We start from the raw sequence: 16,239 nt of genomic DNA on the forward strand, positions 1-16,239 counted from the left end.
GAAGCTACCCTCTCAGCCGGTGTAGGCAAACAGCCGAGAGTGTTGAGCGGACCTGAGTGTTATAGCGTGGTTTCGAACAGGGCGAGGCTATAGTCTGTTCCATATCAAGCTTGCGGTCGGAGTTTCTTCGGCAGATCGCTCCTCCGCTCAGGAAGTAGCGTCTTAAAATGTAAGAACTGTATATACAGAAACCACGCACTGCTTTCAGCAGGTACTTCGGCTGCAAACTTGAAACGGAACAGAGTATAGACAATATGACTCACTGTCGAAGTAGCTGGTATCTTCGTCGTCCTCCAGCTGCGGTACAAACTCGACCTTCTGGCGCAGCAGGTTCGTCCAGTCCAGGTTCAGGAAGAACGCGTGGTCCTGCAGGCAACATCACACGTACCATTAGCACTTACAAACCTATTTAACTACAAAGTCCACAAATTCACCATTATACTTAGCCGGGACGGTTTATGTAACAGATTCATTCATTTATACGCTTGGGTTCAATAAGAAACGCAGACGTTGACAAAGCCGTGGCACTCGCAGTGTGGCCCACCCAGGACTCACCTTGACCTCCTGGGCACCGCCTGTCCCCAGTCTTTCCAGAGGGGTCTGCTGTAACAGCTGGGAGATCAGGTCACGGGCCTCGGGAAGCACCTGGAACTCCTCGTCGCTCGGCCACTCAATGTCATCTGAAACGGAAACGAGCTCCGTGGAAGACCATCCGCCGAACACCTACAGCGGTTGTGCGAAGCGAGACTGTTCGATTGAGGACAGTGAGTCAATCAGGCTAAGCTAGCACTTACATTATTCTCATATGCATACAGTCATCTACCACATCACCATAATGCGTCTGAGACGAGGTCGAACTGATCAAAATAAAATGTACCGGTAACAAAAACGACGAGATGACCCGGAGAATGGCGACGATCTGTATGGCACTATTCAATAGACATGAAGAGAAGGAAAGAACAGCGGCAGTCAGCAGTCCCCACGACTGGATGACTGGTATAACCTCACTAGCCTAGAATCAGTCATACGGACTGACTAGGCTTTCCTCACAGCCCCCTCGGTCACTCACCATTGACGGTGTGCGCGAACAGCTCCTCGGGTGTGTCGCCAAAGAAGGGCACGCATCCGACCAGGAACTCGTACAGGATGATACCCATGCTCCACCAGTCGACCGGCTTGCCGTATCCCTGCCGTAGGATCACCTCCGGCGCGATATACTCGGGCGTGCCAAACACCTGGAGGTCACAGAGGTCAGGTCAAAGTCACGGTCACAATACAGGTCAAACGTCACATCTCACTTGTCATGACCCATGGCTATATCTCATCGGCTAACCTACATGGCCGATGAGATATGGCCGATGAGCTACATAGCTGGTTTGTCTCGCGATGAACCAGCTACATCACAATTCACATGGTATGTTTCAAAAGAAGGTTGATGACCACGCCAGTCACGACGATAAGCGAGTAAGTCAAAATGGACCCACATTTAGAACAGCTGAGGGCAGGCCCATAACGTCTCTAGCTACGTTAGAATATGGAGAACCATTACGGCAAGCACTGGACGGCTGCTTGGCTTACCTGTTTATCCGAGAACTGCTTCGTCTCTTTGTCGATATACCCCTCGTACAAATTCGTGGCCAGTGACATGAGGCCCATCTTGCTGAGCCCAAAGTCGGTCAGCTTGATGTGTCCCATGCTGGTAATGAGTAAATTATCCGGCTTTAGATCACGGTGTACGATGCCAAAGCTGTGGAGGTATTCGACAGCCAGCACAGTTTCGGCGAAGTAGAGTCGCGCCATGTCGGCGGGCAAGATACCGATGTTTTTCAGCAGGCAGGCGCAGTCGCCGCCCTCAACGTACTCCATTACCATACACAGGTGCCGCTGGAAACGGACGGAAGGAGAACGCAATAGCAGTGCAGCTCCGTGCCACAGGCGAGCAATGTGAAATCGCACTTATATTCATTCCATTATACTGGAAGGAAGCTTTAAAATAAAATTGCGCTTCCGCGACAATACGTAGGCATAATATGTATGTAAAATTTATTTGAATAAGTAATTGTGTTGAAATAGCCTGCACCTGAGAGAGAATATTACACTGTATTTAATCCCGAAGTCCATCCGGCGGGACTTCGCTCTCCCAGGCACTCACCTTGGTCTCAAAGCTGCAGTACATGCTGACGACGAAGGGGTTGTCGGTGAAGCTCATGATGTCTCGCTCGGCCAGCACCTGCTCCATCTGGTTCCGCAGCACCACGTTCTGCTTGCTGATCCGCTTCAGGGCGAAGCGCTGTCGCGTACCGCGCTGCCGTACTAGGTAGACGGCGCCATACGCGCCGTTCGAGATCAGCTTTACACGCTCGTAGTCGTCCTCGCTGGCCACCTGGTGGAGCGAAATTGGTTGTCGGTGGGGTGCTGTGTCAGGGAAAGCGACTAAAAAAAAAAAAAACACACACACACACAAACACAGATAGACGAATCATCTAAAGGGCGTATACAATACATAAAGTCAGACAGGCTCAGGTCCCAGGAGAGTACACCACATATACACGATCAGACGGGGACGACTTCCACACCAGGGACGCCCACCACAGACACACAGACATACAGACAGGTCGTTCCAGAGCAACAGACAATAGACACAAGGTCAGCTGGAGCGGGTTCCCCTGGGATCACATCCCAGACACACCATCAGGCGGAACGGAGTTGGTGTCCCTGGGGCACAATCCCGGGAGCGCTGAGAAAACTAGCTCCTACAGTACCAATCAACACCAGCCTAGTCGATAGAGAGGTAGCTGACAAGCCAGCAGCCGGCTCGGCAGTGACCAGCAGTTCAACCCACCTTGTGCACAGTCCTCCGCATCGGTTTGGCGTCCTCTCCGTCGGCCTTCTTAGGAGTGGAGGCCTGCGGCGGAGCGGACGCCGACGCCTCCTCCTCCATTTGTACTAAGTCTTCGGTCAGCTCTGAAACATGGGAGAGATGCCAACGTAAGCCTCAGTGCGACACGGCATCGCTTCTAAGGTATTGTACAGCTGGAAGAAAATCAATAGACGGAGTGGCGGCACTTATGGGACCCTTAACAAGCCGGCTCGTCACATAGAGAAAATGGGTTACAAATGGCCAGCACGCGACTGTTTCGCAAGCCGCTTGTAAAATGGTGTCAACATAGAAACATAGGACGGTAAGACGGTGTCAACATGGAAACATAGGAACTTTGGCAGGCACTAAGGGAAATGTCTAATTAAGGTTCTACCGTACCAGCACCCTCTGTTCACCGTTCACCTCTGATTCTCCAACCCAAGGAGTGTCTGCCCTGTCCAAGATAACTGTGACCATGGTCACAGTTACTGTCCACCATGGTCTCTCCGTCCTCACCTGCCAGCGGGTCGCGCTTCAGGCCCAGTTTGCTGACGATGTACTGCGGTATATCGGTAGTGATACCCTGACAGGAGCGCGCCTGTCCCTCGGCCCGCTCCAGAAGGTGGTAGAACTCCTCCGGGTCGAACTCCAGACACTCGAGTAGCCGCGCCGGCCGAGAGATGATGAGAAGGAGGCGACGGACCAGAGAGCTCACCCGGCGGGCCGCCTCGGCTGACTTCTCCCGGGTCTGAGGGGCGAGGAGGGTCGGTCAGTGCGTGGCCTATGGTCGGTACGGGGAATACTCTACTGATACGCATTGTAGAAAAATACCGTTCAGTGGTTGTACAACTCATCAATTGGTACAAAGACACAATGCAGGGGGTTCCCTAGGAAGTGGCAGTTCCATAACACACATAAGCTCTCAAGGCTCATCGCTCAACACTTACCTCATTGAGCAACTTCTCCAGGTTCTCTGAGAGGTCGTAAAAGTAGCGACTTGTGATACACCGCTCCTGAGACTTGCTCAGACAGTCGCGAACCATTTCCATCACCTGGCAAAGCACACAGATGTCAGCCAACACGCAAATGCACTTCACTCGGACAGGACACAACTGCTATCCAAAGTGGCCTCAAACTGTTGTAAGTTAGCATGGTTCGAACCACAATGCACCAGAAGACCAGAAACTCCATAATTTTACGGATATCATCGCAAGTGATGTTCATCGGCTTTCACATCCTCATCCGAGCTACCCTGATGATCCGTATCTTGCGTCTCGCTTTCCATCGTTCGAAGCAATACCAGACTGCGTTAGCCCAGTGTCTGCCCGTGGGCCACAGGAACAGAGCGATGGGCCAGCGCTATCAGCCATGACCATGAGAGCCAGCGGGCCAGCACGTACCTGATGCCGCACGAAGCGGAGGATGGCCACCGCCGAGGGTGACGAGTCTTCCGTCTCCAAATCAGTCACCTCGTTCTCCTCAATTAGCTTCTGAAGACGGTCCTCCATCTGCTGCGTCGCCTGGGGGCACGAAAGGTCAGAGGTCAGAGCAGGGCAGAGCAAAGCACGCTAGGTGGCGGCGTATAATGCCTAACAAAGTCGCGTCAGGTAAGGTCAAACCAGGTCTGGTTAAGTTAGATCTAAAAATAACGAAGCTTGGCAGGACACATAATGTTCTGCATAACTCAGAAAGGGACTTGCCACGCAGAGGCGAAGCTAAGGAATAAATCTATATCAAAGGTCAAAGGAAAAGTCTCCCGATAGGGTAAAGCAGCTATAAATAACCAGCACAGGAACACAATCAGCCTCGCTAGCGGTGATGAATCGTTTGTCCCTTGCAGCTGGCAGAATGGTTTTCCGCATCAGCGCTGCGAGTGACGTCATCAATTTCGGGGCGGACGGATCGTCAGCAGCTGGCTCCGACGGCTCGCTGAGCTATGACGTCATTAGCCTGAACTGCGACCCGCTGGCGCCTGGGTTGGCTCGGCAGAGGCCAGTGGATGGAATGAAGGTCGCAGCTATAGCTTTGGCAGCATCGTGATATGACCAATGAGGGCAGAAATTAAACCCATGACGGACCCGGAATCATAACTAAGGAACTCAGATCAAAGACAGACCCAGACCCAGTATCAGACCTGCGGCAATATCTGACCTAAAACAAATCCAGGCCCATTATCAGATCTCATGTCAGACACAGACCCAATATCAGACTTTTGGTCGGACCCAGACCCAGTATCACACCCAGGTCAGCCTCGCTACCACCGCGGCTCGTCTTACCTTGGGGAAGCGCTCCTTGTAGAGTGTGTTCATGATCACCACGTCATTGTCAATCAGAGGCGTGCGCATGGGTGAACTGAAACAACAGACGGGGAGGCGAAGGTTAGAAGAAGGCAGAAGTACACAAGTCCGGGGTCCCTGCCCGAAGACACACTGCCTGAAACACCGCGAAACAGTCGGGACACGTCAGATAACGGGGCACGCTCCCAGGAATCTCTATGGGTTGGAAATGACTGGGAGCAGCTGGCTCATACGTTACAAGCCAAATAAACACAAATACAGGCGGCGTTACACGCGAGGCAGACTCAAACAGGCCGAGGCTTAGGGTGATACAAACTAAAGCGGATAGAAGGCTGAATACATTTTAACGTTATATGAAAACTTGTTCATGTCAATAGCGAAAAAAGCTCAAGACTATTTCTCTTTTAACGTCCATGCTCAGTAATCGTTTGAAATATTGCGTACTAACAAGAAGAGAATACGCATCTTCCTACGGCACCGGCTGGTGCCGGTGCTCTGATCAGCTACGTTACACGATCGCCTCCAAGTTAGCGCAGACACTGAACAGTCGAACTAAAACAGCTGCCGTCAAGAGAAGACTTTGTGAGTAATTATACCTTTCAGGTTACATCAAACGAAGGGGTAATTACATCGAAGGGTATATTGAACGAATAGGTAGTTTTGTGGTGGGGTTTATCAATCAATGCACTTCTATTGAGGCTACAACTTGAAGTACTTCCATTTCTACTACAATCTAAAAATGTTTCCAAAGACTATTATACAAGTATGCAACAATGTAGCAGTAAAACATATACAAGTATGCATTTACATTTAAACTACGCTATTAAGCAGCACTCCTAACAGTCAAACAAAATATAACAAATGCATGACACATCACCGAAACTGTGATAACATCCATGAAAGTTACGAACACGTCGAAAAGTTTCTGCGACACCACATTTCCACTGCCCGGACAACATTTCAGCGAGTGTGCGATAAAACTGGGCGCAGTAATAGACGACCAACTCGTCAAACATTTCACAGGGACCGGCCGGCTTAGGCCGTCAGAGGTGGAGAAAGTCGTTAAACTCGGCATCAGGCCAGCTCGTAACTGCTTGGCGAAACACCCTTCCGGAGACAGCCGGGACCAAGCGGGTTTGGTCTTTAGTTTTACAGTGGGGTAGACGGCTGGTTAGGTCCGACATAGAAGGACAAAGGGTCGGTTTAGCCAGGCCAGTACAGTGAAACGGAGTGACAGTCGAAAGAGAGTCAAGGCGGATGTATACGGTAGACAAGTCAGTCTGGTCTCTAGAGCACTACGAAACAGAAGGCCTGCCTGCTCTGGTCTGTACGATAAGACAGATAATCGGTCTGGTCTGGTCTGGTCTGGTCTGCGACTCTGTACGTTCAAACAGGTCAGGTTTGGTCTTTTCAGTGGGACATTTCAGCCTCGAATTCCGCCCCAGTTCCGTCTGACCGTCCACCGCTGGTTAAGAGGAACCCGCTGTGGTGCTCAGTGCACCCACACGGCTACCCTGCACCCAGCCATCCCTACTGCCGGAACCGCTCACAGTGAACAGTGAAAACACCGGGAAGCAATTCATCGGACTGAACTTTAGAACCGAGTGGGGACAGCAGGGCGGAAGGAAAGAGACGCAGTCGATAACAGGGGACGTCCACCAGACAACAGCGCGTTGACCCCCGTGACTGGAACCATATCCTCCATAGACAAGTTCTTTCAAAGAACAAAGTACACCGTCCAAACAATAAATTTATATCATACGCAACAGATGCGAACAAAACACTGTACCAGCCGTAAAATAAACACTGTCCGAATACACAATATCATAAAACCCAGGGCATATGACGCAAGCGCTTCTCATTGCATTATCTTCACTGGAACCGATAAACCCACTCTATCCCAGACTTCGCTGAAGCCTTCTTCCTTATAAAAATGATAAGCATGCTTCCCACGGACTTCGTAAGTCTGAACACGCCATATATCCTGTCTGATACATTATACCCTGTGATGATGCGATACTAAAGCCCGGTACTGGCTCATCTGCTAACCGACCAGTGTAGCTTTCACTACATGAAATTCCACTGGCCCTTCAGCATCCACATTCCACGCCAGTCAGTTTTAGCCGTTATGTCGATTAGTGACCGACCCACCCTATCCTGGAATCGTAGCAATACGACACATTCGGAGCCACTACCAGTGTTTTTTTTTTTTTTTTGCCAAGCTCAGCCAAATACTCTCGATCGCAGTCCTATCTGAGTAGGCATCCATCAACGTCGCAGAGTTCAACATGCTCATCAAAATAAGATATAATGCTCGCGGGATTTCCATTCCAGTCGACATATCATATTTCCATTACCTCACCAGACAGGAAGAAATGGAATGGAATAAATCGAATGATTTGCTCGTAGTGGTTTATAAACAAGATCCGCATCCATTTCTCTCAAACTAGACAGAGGCCAGTTGGGATGGTAGGTGCTCATTCCGCATACACTTGTCTGACAGCAAGCCAGGAAAGGAAAGGAAATGCCAGTCAGGAAAATGGGATCACAGGCGCGGCGTTGTAGAGCGGAAGGGGGCAAGCCAGCACAGCAACAGAGCAGGCATCCAGTCAGTCATAGACAAAGCAATGCACAGCGGCCGATAGTGGAGACGAGGCTTACTCGAGAGTGGCAACGCAGAGCCAGGCCAGGCTGTGGACGGCCGGGGAGGAGCGGTGAGTGGCGGTATACACCGTCGGCACCGGACGGTCTCACACCGACAGGGGCGAAATTAGACAGCACTCCATTGCTGCTAGAGCATACCACGAGACTAATTGAGTCCCGGATCCATGACTAGGGTCTAGTCATGGACCCTGACTAAGCTACCAAGGTGTCAAGGAGGAGAGGGCGACACTCACCTAAGAGACCGGGAGCGAGGCCGGACCAGCGGCGACGAGCGGCCCTCCTCCTCCAGGCTGGGGTTGGACTCGTTGGACGAAAAGTGACGCGCCAGGTCTCCGGTGACCGGCGCCGGCGGAGGGGGAGGCTGGGCACAGCAGTGCAGTTGGTGCAGCCGCTCCTGGGAGGAGCACTGAGACTGCCGGGGCGCAGGGGAGTACACGCAGCCGTCAGTAATAGGTAATCACAACGTACTCACTGGCTGCGCTCACAGCGGACAACACAGAGCACGCAGAAACGGGGCGTACTCCGTGGGAACAGGGCGGCGTCAGCGGATGGCCAAACTGGGTGAGTTTACAGTCAATGACCCTGTCGAATCAGTTGCCGTGGGGTAATTTCGGGTAACATTAGTGACTGTTTGCGAATGCGCGGTGGTGTGGTGACTGTGGTCGGTGTGAAGGTGAGCTGGTGACAGGACTCACAGTGGCCGTCAAGGACTGTGAGATGGTGTCAGTCATCGTATGGGACTGCGGTAAGGTGTAAGGGGTCCCGAGGAGTGGTTTCTGCGGCCGTGCCGAACTCACCGAGACGTTGGAGCTGCCGGGAGTGGTGCCGTACCCGGACGACGGTAGGGAGGCCACCGACCAGCGTCGCCCGTCCACCGTCCTGTCAGAAAACATACCGAACACCAGTCAGAGGGGAGCACACACAGATCGCTCGTCACTGGGGAGCACACACCGGCCACCGACCAGCACCGCCCGTCCACCGTCCTGTCAGAAAACATACCGAACACCGGTCAGAACAGCGAGCACACACAGATCGCTCGTCACTGGGGAGCACACATCGGCACCCGGCCAGCGCCGCCCGTCCACCGTCCTGTCAGAACACATACGGGCCATCAGTCAGAGAGGGGAGCTCACACAGGAGACCTTGGGGAGCACACACGGGTCGCCGGATAGATTGAGACTCTGACCACTAGCGTCTAACATCCTACCAGAGCACATGACGTCCACCGGTCAGATCAAATAGCTTAGTTACGGAGCGAGCGAAGCGAGCGTAGTCTTTCCTTAGATTAACGGAAATTTCTGAGTATGAGCGGCCGGCCGGCCGTGGTCACGCTTTTGCGAGGCTTATATCTCAGCAACCACTTGACCGATTTACATGCGGTAATTTTTGTAGGGTAGCTTCATTCCTTCTACCAAGTATTGGACTATTCCCGATGCATGTGGGTAACCCCTTATGCACGTGCCACGTGCAAAACGAAGAGGTGTCACTTTTGTAATTGTTGCAATATCTCGGTAACTACTTGGCCGATTGCGCTGAAAGTTGGCATGTAGGTAGGCACCCACTAGGCAATGCACATCCATGTGCCAGAGTTGGGGTGCTGCTGCACGTGCGCACGTGCAGGGGTCGTTTCCAAATCTCGAGAACGGCTCGACCGATTGCGCTCAAATTTGGTACACAGTTAGGGACCGGTTAGTAGGGTGCCGTGCACAAGTCAGTTGGGAACCATTTTGCACGTGCGCACGTGCAGGGTGCCGCTTCCAGATCTCGAGAACGGCTGGGCCGATTGTGCCCAAATTTGGCACATCGCTAGAGACCAGTTAGTAGGGTGCCGTGCACAAGTCAGTTGGAGGTACCCCCTCGCAATTTCGCACGTGCAAGGCCCACCCTCTCGCTCGCTCCGTTAGTCGCCCCAAAAGGCGTTATACTGGTACCATTTACATGCCTGCATGATGGAAAACATACGTCTACACGCGCAGACTACGCTAAGAGCATTTACCATCACTCAGCCAATGGAAGTCCCTTATATGGGGCAAGTCTCTTAATTCACTTGTCAGCATTCTGAGTGCAAACTTAATGCCTATTGCTAGTGCTCTCATCACTCAGCAAAGCAAATATATTACATATCTGAAGGCTAATAGGTCAGCTTTAGTGGAGGATAGAGCCTTGATGCCAGACTATCCGACCGTCTATGTATGCCTGTTTTATAACGAGAGTCCGGGACCGGACAAGACTGAACCGGACAGGACTGGACCGGACTGGACTGGTCCGTACCGGACTAGAGCGGACTGAACTGGACCAATGCGGTCCGGAAAAGACAGCCATACTATGGCGGATGGAAAGGCTCACGCGATCTAGCTAAAGTAAGAGACCTTTTCGCTAGTTAGGAACCAGTTAGGTGCTAGCGATGACTGCGAGCGAGTTTACTGGCGCCCGACTATACCGGATGATATCAAAGCTACTCAGCGCGTTCGTCATAGACCTGACAGAGGACTGAGCCCCATGATACCCGTCCAGCCAGGGCGATTGCACAATATCAGTAACACTAGGCACAGAGCACTTACCGTTTCACGGCGGCAAACGCGAAGTGCTGGTTCGGTGACATATTCTTGGGGCTGTCGACGGGACTGCCTGTGAACACGATGTGCCAGACCGTCAGTGACTTTCACAGATAGACAGACGGACTGAAAGGGGAAGACAGCGATAGACACTCGCTCACGCGCGTACGCACACCCTTCACGCGCACACGCGCACGTACGCCCACCCACCAGCTCGCACTTACACGTGCATCTCCCACACACACCCACACCCAATGAAGGACCGTGGCGTCACACGGCTGGCGCCGACGGCCGCTGACGTCACAGCCGTGGGCGGGGGCGGGGGCGTGGCGGGGCGACACGTGATTGGAGATGCGTCGTTCCGGCCAAATGGCTATGTCGTCATGGATGGATCGATGGCCGCTATCTGGCTCAACCGGCGAGCGATACATCCGCTCTCGTTATTTCCACGTCAGGGCCACGCAACCGAGCCGGGGAGGGTTGGGCTGACCACTGAACAGAGCCAGGTCACAAAGTACATTGGATGACAAGAGGATGCTGCTTCGGAGCAATGCTTTTGCTTGCAATTATGGAAAATGATTTTGGTAGAAAGGCAGCCTGCGCTGACTCTTCCAGGCTGTTAAACGTTCCTGATACCCACTGCTGCGGGTATATCCGAGCGTCATATTCCAGTGACTTTGCTGACGATGGGTATATCCCGCTGTCATATTCCAGTATGCGAGTAGGCGGTAACGGTCGGTGAGCATAATCTGGCGTCATACTCCGCTATAATCGCTCTATGTGCGCACATCGCGGCGTCACGGGCGCGGCCATCTGCTCCGATTGTTGTCCCGCTCTCTCCCACCGTTATCCCAATCCCCAAACAAACAGCGCGGGTGGGGAGAGTGTGAGGGGAGCTATCATCAGAGATCTGACACCAAACACGACCCGAGGCCACTTTCCGGGGCGGTGTTGACCGAATGACAACACGGCGGGATATCGGTGGTGAACGGGAGAGAGGAATGGAGGATGGGGGGGGGGGTGGAAGTGGGTGACGGAGAGATATGAGGAGACAGAAAATACCTAAGAATTTATTTCGTATCATGAACTTTGAGAAGACAAAGTTTCATGGGGCCGGGAAGGAAGAAAATAGTAATTATGTCGCCATAAAACGTTAAAAATATGCTTAATCACAATTCGCCTTTGGTATACGTCCCTATTCGATGCTTACCTGGCATTGGTGAGTGACATCTCGGCAGTGTCGGTGACGATGTGACGATAACCGAGCGGCGGTGGGCCCGCGACGAGCGCTTACTGATGTTCAGCTCCTTCTGCGAAAGACCAAAGGGGGAACATCAGACGGCAGCCGCTCATTGAAGCAGAGAAACGCACAGTGACAGATCGACAGCCAGAACGACTGGCCGAGACGGGGCACATTAGGAGACGGCCGCTCATTGATGCAGACGAGACAGTGCAGCGCCTGACAGAATATCACGAATGATGCAGACGGGGTACCTACATTAGACGGCATCCATTCAGATATGTATACGACGCAGAGACTGACAAATAATAAAACAGCATTATTACGAGCGAGCGAGCGCAGCGAGCGAAGCGAAGTCTTTTCAATATAACGGAAAAATCTCAGTATGAGCGGCCCGGCCCGGCCCGGCCCGGCCTGTAACGCTTTTGAGAGGCTTATATCTCAGCAACCGCTGGACCGATTGGCCTGCGGTCTTTTTTGCTGGGTAACCCCATCCCTTCTACCCCGTAATTGACTACTTTTGATACATCTCAGTGACTGTCGTGGCACGTGCCACGTGAAAAGTCAAGGGTGTTCAAGCTGTTCTGAAAAAGTAGTGATTTTGAGAGGCTCATATCTCAGCAGCCGCTTGGGCGATTGTCTTGCGGTAATTTTATAGGGTAGCTTCATCCCTTCTACCAAAGGTCGGATACCCTTGATCTATGTGAGTGACCCCTACTGCACGTGCAAAATGCAAAAAGAAGAGGTGCCAAATTTGCTCCCATTTCAATAACTCGGTAATTACTGGGGCGATTTCGCTGAAACTTGGCATACAGGTAGGCACCCACCAGGCAATGCATTCCCATGTGTTGCGGTTAGGGTGCTACTGCACGTGCGCACGTGCAGGGGGCGTTTCCAGATCTCGAGAACGGCTGGGCCGATTGCGCTCAAATTTGGTACACGGTTGGGGACCGGTTAGTAGAGTGCCGTGCAAAAGTCATTTTGGACCCCGTTTGCACGTGCGCACGTGCAGAATGCCGCTTCCAGATCTCAGGAACGGCTAGGCCGATTGCGTTCAAATTTGGCACACCGCTAGCGACCGGTTAGAAGGGCGCTTTGCACAAGCCCGTTGGAAGTACCCTCTCACCCTTCCGCACGTGCAGGGCTCACTATCTCGCTCGCTCGTTCTCCGCCCAAAAGGCGTTTTACTGGTAGGTATTAGACACATCACACAGAGAACAACTATAACATCCACTGAACGACAAGGGCGGCACCACGGTTTGACAAATGTGTCAGACAGCATCACTGTAGATACAAACGATTGACACAGACAGGACCACCGCTGGCATGAACGACACCCGGCGGAACCACATATGACGACTTCCATCAAAGATCACGACTGATCACTGATCATATCCACTAAAACAATGCATGTAATGCGAACGTATTACGACATAAAATGTGTCTCAACACAGAACGAATTCGAACAATAGCACATCATATCAGCACATCAATCGGGATCTGTCAGTTTCTGTATCTGCCAGCCAGTGTCAACCGATGTGTGTGTCAGTCAGCGTCAGTCCGTCCGCGCGAGTCAGAGGAGTAGCGATGTCAAAACCGCTGGCCGGGCCAGCTGCGTCAGCTGCCAGCTGGCCCGGGGGTGGGCCGTTCGGCCAGAGATCTCTCCTCTCGCGGCATCAAAACAAGGCCATTCGTCACAGCCGCCGGCCGCAGCGGTTTAACGGCACGGAACGCCACCGCACAGCCCATTCGGTGGTGCAACGCCGCCAGCCGCCGGGCGAGGGCTAGCCCACGGCGCCAGCCAGCCGCCGGGCGAGCGGCTAGCCCACGGCACCTGCCAGTTGCCGAGCGCGGGCTAACACAGCACGGTATGGAACGGGCCTTTCGCCGAGTGCAATACTGTGTCCTATGCTCTAGCCGGTCCAGTTGCCAGACAGGCGGGGAAAATGAGGCGGGAGGGGGAAAGAGCTACGGCACAAAAAGGGTTGTTCGGGCGGCATTAGAAGGGAGAATTAAGTTGGACAACGAAAACGACGGGTCTGCTTCGTAACAAGTAAACAAGTCTCTTGCGAGACTTGTTTACAAGCATCGTTACAAGGGTGAGCCCAAATTGGAATGAAGACCCTAATGTGCAAGACACCATAAAATGCATGAAAAACTTTCTCGGGGCTGGGGAAGTGCTTTCTCGAGAAACTCAGCTACAAATCACACCTCACAAGACGGGTGAGCGGAACTAGGGCTGAGTTAGAGGGTGGCGCTGGGTCGATGGTTTGGGTCTCGGTTTCCGGCGATGCAGGGAGGGTGCAGCTGTCGACTCGGCGGTGCGCACCACTAAACCTACCTGCAGCTGCATGGAGGCCAGCGGCAGCGACAGAGGCCGCTGGCGACGGCCGCCCGAGTCGCTCACTGAGCGGGCCATGTTGCGCCGCAGCACGACCGCCGGCGGCGGCTCGTCGGCCCCGTACGGCGCCGGTGCGGCCATACCTTCCTAGAGACAGAGCGGCGGCGGCGGGCGCGTCACCACCGGGCCACCCACCACCCTCCCCTCCCAGCAGGTCAGGTCAGGTCAGGTTAGATGCTCCGGACTAGAATTAGTGAGAGAAGATTTGTTAAATATTTATTTCATCGCCATGATGTCCTTTGCTCATCAATCTATTACCTGGTATGCATGGGAATTAGAGGGTGAACCAGATTGGCCAAAGGTCAGCATTGACCGCTGCCTATCATTACTTTGAAATAAGGTAATCTTGACCGTGACTGCCGTCGTCAGGCCACCGACGTCACGCGGCCACCTATCTCGACCGCTCGGCATTCGTCCGTCTCGGTGGTCGTCCCTCGGACCGGCGACCACTCCACATCCCAGCCATACCACGCGCGCCGAGACGCACGCCGCCCAAGGCCAGGGCGGCGCTCCACAATCCGCCCTCCGCACTGCGTCTGGTCCAGAGTGGTCTGTGGACCGTCCAGGGACCGACACACCAGCGCGGTCCGCCGCTCTCAACAGCGCCCTCCGCGCCGCGGCGCCTCATTCCGCCACCCAGGCCCGATTTATGGGGACATTCAGGTCGTCGGGCTCCATTTTAAGCCGTGCTGAAAATGGATACGCACATCAGCGAGTTCATTTCCATTTCAAATTCCATCACCACAGTGGTGATCTCGCAAAAGAAATCCTCATCAGCCTCAAAGCCTGGTAGACCATTTTCGAAACTCCGCCCGAGCCCATTAGGTTCAGCTCGATATTCCATGGCCAAAATCCCGCTCTCCCATGCCGTGCCAGCCCTTGTCGCTTTGTCTCGGATACCGTTGTCCGTAAACGAGCCCTGAGAACGCTGAGAACGGGTCTCCGCCGCCGCAGTCGGCTAGTCAGCTGATCGCTGGCTCAGAAGGCCAGCGCGCACCTTTTTCCTGGGTTTCCAGGAGCCGGGAGCGGCGCCACAGCGGTCCCCGGCTAGCCAGGTGCCAGTGGTTACCGAGACAGCGACGCAGAGCCGTATTATGACAGCCTCTCCGTGCAGGCAACAACCGGCACTCCACTCCGTGCCCGACTGCTGGTCAAAACAATGGCAGAATGCCGACAGAATGACGCCCCGCCAACAGGCAGGTAGTCCGTAGGCTCACTTGGCCAGTAATAACGACCCAGTCACGATGACACTGTCAGTCATCGCATCCAACCCCAAGTAGCCCATGACGTAGGGTGTCCCGCCCAGTTCATCTGGGGAGGCCCACACTTTCATCCAGGGATGTCCAGCAGTACCGTTCTTCTGATCATCGTCGATTACAAGTGACTTTGTTGCAGCCACATGGGACTTGGGAAGCCCCGCCTCTGCAGTACGGCTACGCAAAGCCGCAAACAATATCGCACAATGGAGAGGAAAACTAAAATGTTTGCGAGGTTTGGTCTAATAGTTAGGGCACGCTAGGGCTACCTATGAGTGCGTTCAGATTTGAGACTACAATAATGTTTTGTGACTTGCGAGGAAAATATGCCACAAATTAAAAGAGCTCTTCGACAGCTAAATTTACTTTCACTCTGTTCATTTCCCGCCACCCAACTCTTTGACAGCTATTAACATTCAGTGACGTTCAAAAGGCAGGGCGCCATCTCTGCCTGTCAACCTAAGCACGCGCCACCCGAAACAAAGCGGCGGTTATTAGAATGTGGCAGACGCATCCACGAATTAGGGCGGCCCGTATGCGAGGACGCGCGTCACCGGCCACAAAGGAGGAGCGTCGGCGGCCCTCCAGTGAAACAATGGCGGCGCGCAGCCCGCTATCAGGCGCGGCTCACGCACAGGAGAGCGAGCCGACTGCGTGAGCGAGCGGAGCGCGGGACGACCGCACGGGAACACGGCGAACCGGGTCAGACGGCCCGAGAAGGTCGCCCGGTCCAAGGTCAACCGGGGGGGGGGGGGGCGGAGCGGTCAGGGGAACATACGGAGAGCTGATGGCTCAGTCGGCAGACTCAGAAGCCAGTGAGCGCTGATCGATTACAACTTACGTCGCTACATTATTTTGAACTTTTTTATGTCATGTCGCCTGCTTCAACTTAACGGCAGTCAAAACAGTACGCTTATAAGGTAAACAGCCAACGAAAAGTTTATCTTCTGTTAAACTCATTCGATG

At 53.4% G+C, this 16,239-nt stretch overlaps 1 protein-coding gene across 1 annotated transcript in view; it reads right to left on the bottom strand.

Annotated features, from left to right (window-relative positions):
• Nucleotides 1-263: 263 nt before the first annotated feature.
• LOC122392040 (microtubule-associated serine/threonine-protein kinase 2-like) overlaps nt 264-16,239 on the bottom strand; it is a gene marked incomplete at its 3' end in the record, with an annotated part of 104,757 nt that continues 88,781 nt past the window's right edge. The window contains exons 6-19 of the mRNA XM_043386527.1: nt 11,587-11,686; nt 10,383-10,449; nt 8,619-8,700; nt 8,055-8,233; nt 5,137-5,212; nt 4,261-4,380; nt 3,808-3,912; nt 3,377-3,608; nt 2,843-2,964; nt 2,153-2,383; nt 1,579-1,884; nt 1,070-1,235; nt 556-680; nt 264-366 (exon numbers count right to left, since the gene is read on the bottom strand). Coding sequence (XP_043242462.1) covers nt 264-366; nt 556-680; nt 1,070-1,235; nt 1,579-1,884; nt 2,153-2,383; nt 2,843-2,964; nt 3,377-3,608; nt 3,808-3,912; nt 4,261-4,380; nt 5,137-5,212; nt 8,055-8,233; nt 8,619-8,700; nt 10,383-10,449; nt 11,587-11,686 — 2,014 coding nt within the window. The remainder of the gene's footprint in view (nt 367-555; nt 681-1,069; nt 1,236-1,578; nt 1,885-2,152; nt 2,384-2,842; nt 2,965-3,376; nt 3,609-3,807; nt 3,913-4,260; nt 4,381-5,136; nt 5,213-8,054; nt 8,234-8,618; nt 8,701-10,382; nt 10,450-11,586; nt 11,687-16,239) is intronic.

This window comes from Amphibalanus amphitrite, unplaced genomic scaffold (genome assembly GCF_019059575.1).
Source record: "Amphibalanus amphitrite isolate SeventyFive unplaced genomic scaffold, NRLGWU_Aamphi_draft 000466F_arrow, whole genome shotgun sequence".
Lineage (NCBI taxonomy): Eukaryota > Metazoa > Arthropoda > Thecostraca > Balanomorpha > Balanidae > Amphibalanus > Amphibalanus amphitrite.